General features: G+C 36.7%; 1 protein-coding gene across 1 annotated transcript; it reads left to right on the top strand.

The window, feature by feature from the left end:
- Positions 1-793: 793 nt before the first annotated feature.
- On the top strand, positions 794-1,908 carry FAM237B (family with sequence similarity 237 member B). The gene is made up of 2 exons (XM_058815529.1): positions 794-1,175; positions 1,883-1,908. The coding sequence occupies exons 1-2, from the start codon at positions 794-796 to the stop codon at positions 1,906-1,908; spliced, it is 408 nt and encodes a 135-aa protein (XP_058671512.1).
- The last annotated feature ends 3,958 nt before the right edge of the window (positions 1,909-5,866 follow it).

Here is a 5,866-nt window from a genome sequence, read left to right as displayed (position 1 = left end):
GTTCTGTTTAAACTTTATTCAAGGATATAGAATACACATCATAGGAAGACTGCATTTTTCCTAGGGGGAATCTCTGTATGGTAAAGAATACATTCTCTGTAGCATTTGAAGTTCTTATTATGCCTCCTGTTTTATTGCTCTTTCCATCTCCAATTCTCCAGATACTTTCTCTGTTTTCCATATATACTAGAAATAATAATGCCAAATAATGCCAAAATCTTACTTAATTTTCTAATATAAGCCAAAAAGGAATTTTACCTCCTCCATTCTTGGAAGCAACAGCTGCTGAATGAGTTCATAGCATGCCTACACTCACCCAATACACTGTACAGTCTGATTTACCATTCCTTCATTACCATCTTTCTGAGTCAGACTTTCCATGAAAGACTGGCTGTTTACAATTGTTATTTGTTTGCAGTAACTTAAAATAGCATACCACTAGGACTCTTTAAGCATCTGATATTAACCTGATTTTACTGACAATCTAAGCACAGGAGGTTAAGGTAAGAAGTGCTGGTCTCAAAGAGCAGTTCTGACATTGGCTGTAACTTTTTGCTTTGGGTTTTCATATTCTAAATGGCATTAACAATTTCAAGGTGCAAAACTAGCTTCCAGCATTAGGGCTCATTGACTGGTATTTATTCCACTGTTTGGTAAAAAGGTATTTTTCTGAATAAAATGATCTCTTCTAAATGATCTCTTGGGGTACCCATGAGAGTTATGTGACAATGAACTATATAATGTCAGAATCACAGTGATTTTATTCACTTCTTTTCAGGTATCTTCTTCAAGTATGGAATTTGTGTGGAAACGATGGTGGTGTCTTCAGCTGGGCTGTATGTTATTAGTGAATTTGGTTTATGCCAATCTAGAGTATCAAAAAGAAACTCCTCAAAGCCTGCGTGAGATTGACCATCAGTGCTGGGAGGTATCGTCCCATGGGCTGGTGGAAATGAAGAAACTCAAGGTAGCAGATACAGTCATTGCTCTCTGGGACTTCATGATGTTCCTAAAGGAATCCCCTAAGCCCAAGCACAATGATCTCTTCAATGATTTAGCCCAGAACTTCTGGGACATGTATGTAGACTGTGTGCTCTCGAGATCCCATGGAATGGGCAGAAGACAATTAACATCTCCCAAATATTCTTCCACGTACTCACACAGAACTTTAGGAGGTAACTATAGTTATAGGATATGGTACTAATATTGAACTGAACCAATGCTCCATCCTCACCCTTCATTGTTTAGACAGCTCAATACACTAATTTCCAATTTTCTGTCTCTACTTGTCAAAAGTGTTTGCATCTTTCAACGGTAGCTACTTTCACAATACACGAGACACTGGTAGTTAAGAGTACCACATTTCTATATTTAACAAAGTGTAAAAAATACTGGGTATGCATGTGGAAGTGTGTGGAAATGGATGCTGCATTGTCTGTTTATCACAGTGTGCATATAAATGACAACACATGGATAAGTAATTACAATACTCAAAGTTTCCTGGTATTAGGAGTTCAGACTCAGCTTTGGGGATTCATTGTTCTGCAGAAGGGAAGTTCAAACCCCTGATGGTTTGAGTCCTATTTTTCCAGTAAAACTACTGACATATAATGTGATGTCATGGTCACTGTGAATCATTAAACAGTTACAGGGTCTGGTCATCATGATCGGGTTAGAGTCTGAACTGAGATCATGTAGGTGACTTTACATCTTACTAACCACTCCTAGATCTGTTGACCTCATTCCTCCTCAGCAATAGGCTTTTTTCTGATGTATCCTGTCAGATGATTCAGGTTCTTGGAATGAACATGAAGAATATTTAATCATAGCATTTCTAATATATTGCTTGGACAATAACTACCTGTCTTTCATAATCTTGCAGGGTCTGCTTTCACCAATCCATTTTAGGCCAAAAGGAGAGAAAATGAAGATACTTAAACAAGGCAACATCAAAACGAAGGAGCACAAAATCACAATATGTATTGTAGATATTTGGAGAAATCCCTTGGCATGGTTCAACCCTTTTTTTTTCTTTTCTTTTTGTATAAAGTACTTAATCACTCCTAAACTGATAAGTACATGAACCCCCACACTGTCCCTTTTGCTTTCCTGTCTTGCAGTCTACTAAGCTTGCCTTTTCCTCCCTCCATGTGTGAATATGTTCTGAGTCAACACATTTGTTTTCCCACATAAACTTTAAAGTCTGGATGTATCATATTTTTATAGAGTCATGTATTTTCCAATAATTCTCTTTTTAAAAGTTAATTTTGATGGAAACCCAAATTTCTATACATTCTGCAACTGAGAAAATGTGAACAAATTTATTTTATAAATTGTCTTGCACATACTATTAGCCTTAAGAACTGAAGAAAAAAAGAAAAAAAGAAGGAGGTGGGACATTAAGCTAAAGGGAAGGATTATGCTCATTGTAATATCCTGTGCAGTCTAGACTTTGTATTTTATCATTGCTTAGACTAAGCTATGGATTAATTAAAGTATTTTTCTAAGCAGCAAGGTCTGAATAGCAGTAGCTTTCTTGCCTATTAATATGTTATTTGATGCCACTACTATGTGACATGCTTTACACAAGCCAGCAAATAAGGTGATGCAGCCCATCCCTGTCATTGCACCAAGTGGTTCAGAAGAGGGACGGGCTGATTCAACTGCTGCTCTCAGTGTAAACCATTGAGCATGGATAAAATAATTCAAGGAGGTCAACTGCCTCCTAAATCCAATTCTTCTGAGCATAAAAAATCCTAAGAAATGCTGACTGTTCTCTGCTTTACTCCTTGGGCAATGCAGCTTGTTCAGTCCCTGTTGTGTTTTAGACTTTTATGAGATTATAGTTGCTTTTAATTATTTTAGGAAATAGTACTCATGCTGTAAAAGCATATATAAGGAACAAGAAATCCATCCCACAGAATGCCAAGCTCATATATAGTTTGTAAAATATCCAACAAGTCTCATAGACTTGTAAATGTTCATTTAGGTAAATACAATATTGAACTGCATCTTCTAAAATGTATCTCCTACAGTATTCTGGAGAGGGTACAAAAGTAGTGAGAGATTTTTCTGACCCATGAACATGAACATCACTTTGTTCCTGATAGAAATAACAGTTTTGAGCAGATGGAGTTATTACACACCCAAACATAGCAACTTCAGGAATTGATACGTTATGATGAGCAGCAGGTTGAGAGCAATTATCTAACCTGCCCCAGCAGTATCCAGTTGATAAAGCTGTGTACTGCATTGCATTTACAACACAAGTTTTAACTGGCATAAACAATATTAAAAAATGCCCCTTGTTCACCTACACTGATCACCTACGGAAGTGTTAAAGTATAATAACATTTTAAAGGGATTGTTTCCTCTATTATTATTTCCTATTTTAATTGAATGTCAGAGCAAGGTATCTTATGCAGTTTTAAAAGCTTCATCCTTCTTCAGGCACTAAGTCTGTTTTAGTTAGTTTTCTATAAGACACTAAAGTGCTTAGCATCCACCATAATTGCTTCCAGAATGTTTGAACAATCAATTGCTTTGGTCACCCTGTGCTGTCTGCCAAAGGGGCAGGTGATTACGAACCCCAGGTGGCAGCAGCAGTGAAACAAATTCCAGGTGGACATACTATGGTGTACATCTCTGGCTTTCCACAGCTGACTGCTCCTGGCCTGTCAGCATGAGGGGTGGGATTATCTCTCCTTCCACCACTACCCCCTCTTTTTGCACCCCTGGGTTACAGCAGGGACAGCAAGCCCAGCTTCCTGGGTGTTGAATGTTTCTCCCTGCAACAGCCAAACTATGGTCCATGGCTGTCTGACAAAATCAAATGCTGTTTGTGCTGTGTGCTGCTTGTGTCAGTACTGATTTATGAAGGACAAATGTAACTATTTGGGGAAATTCTGTCCCCTTCATTCTCCAGTCATTATTAATTAACATCAATGCTTAATTACCAAGAGCATTTGCATTTGCAGCTGCTCATTTACAGTCAGGGTGTCTGTAGCAGAAACAATACAGTTGTGGGAGAATGCCATGAGGCTCACTCTGTGACTTTTGCAAAAGCAAAACTGATTTCTGGTTCTTTATCCATACCTTGGCTACAGTGTATTGCTGTAGTTTTTGCTCAGAAATTGGGAGGACTTACATGTCCTCTACATTTTTTTTAATGAGCCTTTGCCTTGCTGCCAGTAGTAATGAGTCACCTACACATTCACATATGTGCATGTAAAAAAGCAAGTAAAAACCCCTCCAAACGTCACAGTCTTTGGTCTCCTAGTAAAATATGTATAATTTGGTTTTAATTGTAAAAAGACAACAGACCACACATCCTCTAAACCAGTAATAAAGCAGCAAGGCTTTATTAGCCTTGTCAGAGAAATGTAAACATAAAAAACTGAGCAAAACTATTCGACACAGGACTTCAGTTAGAGAATCTTTATATACCTTGGCTAACTTTTCTTGTAGGCAGGTAAGAAATAAAAATAGGCTAGTTTAATAAAACAAACTTTATACAGATAGTCTTGGGAAAATGTAATAATTAAATTAGATAATAGCTAAAATTATAAGTCAGCAAAGGGTCACCATAAAAAGTTAAATTAAATTAGCACAACTCAATTTAATTTCTCTAAGTATTAGATGACTTTTCTACTCTACAATGTGATGACCTTCTTACTCAACAAGGGTGTAACAGACCTGCCCATAAAAAAAAATCTTTCTGATTTTTGGAAAATGCATTTATAGAGGTTTTTCTAAATGTCAAATATCATTTTTCATATGTATGTTTTATTTTATGTAATTAGTTTCTTAGGGTTCTTCTTTTTATAGAATTTAGGTAGTCAGTTTTGAAACAAAAGTATTTGCCTTTATTTTTAATGCCACTATTTCTATGTTTGTCTTGTTGTGTGAGAAACATTTTGAAGATACATTTATACACACACCCTATCCCATCCCTCTTTCAGGAAGTAAAAAAAAAGTGAGTTGGAGTATGTTTAGCTCAAATTTATTTCCTTTTTTTTAAGCTGGCAGTTAAAAAAACAAAAGTTTGTGCTTTTCTCAAGATATTGGTGACAGGCAAAAAAGACAAACTAAGTGCCAGTTTGTATGTCACGGCATAAAAGCTTGCAATGTCACAAAAATTTATGCCATAGCACTGGACAGCAAATGGTTTTAGAATTAAGAGCCTCAGGGAGTCTTGTGCTATTGTAAAACAGTGAATTTTGGCATTGGCCAAATTAAAAAAGAAAATAGCTCAGAAATTGAGTCATCTACACAGAGGTCTGCTGCTCACCAGTTCGTGTAGGCATTCTAGAGGTGCAAAGGTGGAAGAAAATGAATTCTTTCTGGAGACAACGGGGATAAGAGCCCAACAATTATTAGATTAGTAAGATCAGTTAAAGAGTTGTGAGCAACCCAAATGGAGAAGGACATTCCAGCAGGCCTCTCCAACAGGCTGGGAGAAACTACTGGCACAAACAAGCTCCTTAGCGAGTGTTTGGATGAAAACTTGGATGTCAGAAGTCCTGATGCTAAAAGTGGCAATTCAGAAACAGAATGGGCTTGGACAAAAACCATGTGGGTATGGTATTCAAGAAAATGAAGAATCAAATGTGTTTATGTGAAGATTTATGACCCTGTTCAATGAGATGCTTAAACTGCAATGTATGGAATGTGTCAGGAAATTAAAATAGTGGACCTGTTGACAGTGGATATTAGCACACAAAGTCACTAGACTAACATACCTTTGTACCATCCTGTACAGGGGACTTTATTAATAAAACATCCCTGTATTATATAATTAAGAGAAAATATAATTTTACTCTTTTGATGTTCTAAACAATTTTTCAAGTAATTGAAAACAGATTTT

The sequence above is a fragment of the Ammospiza caudacuta genome, chromosome 1 (assembly GCF_027887145.1).
Source record: "Ammospiza caudacuta isolate bAmmCau1 chromosome 1, bAmmCau1.pri, whole genome shotgun sequence".
Taxonomy (NCBI): domain Eukaryota; kingdom Metazoa; phylum Chordata; class Aves; order Passeriformes; family Passerellidae; genus Ammospiza; species Ammospiza caudacuta.
The sequence above is the reverse complement of the archived record's forward strand: the minus strand, read 5'-3'. Positions and strand labels throughout refer to the sequence as shown.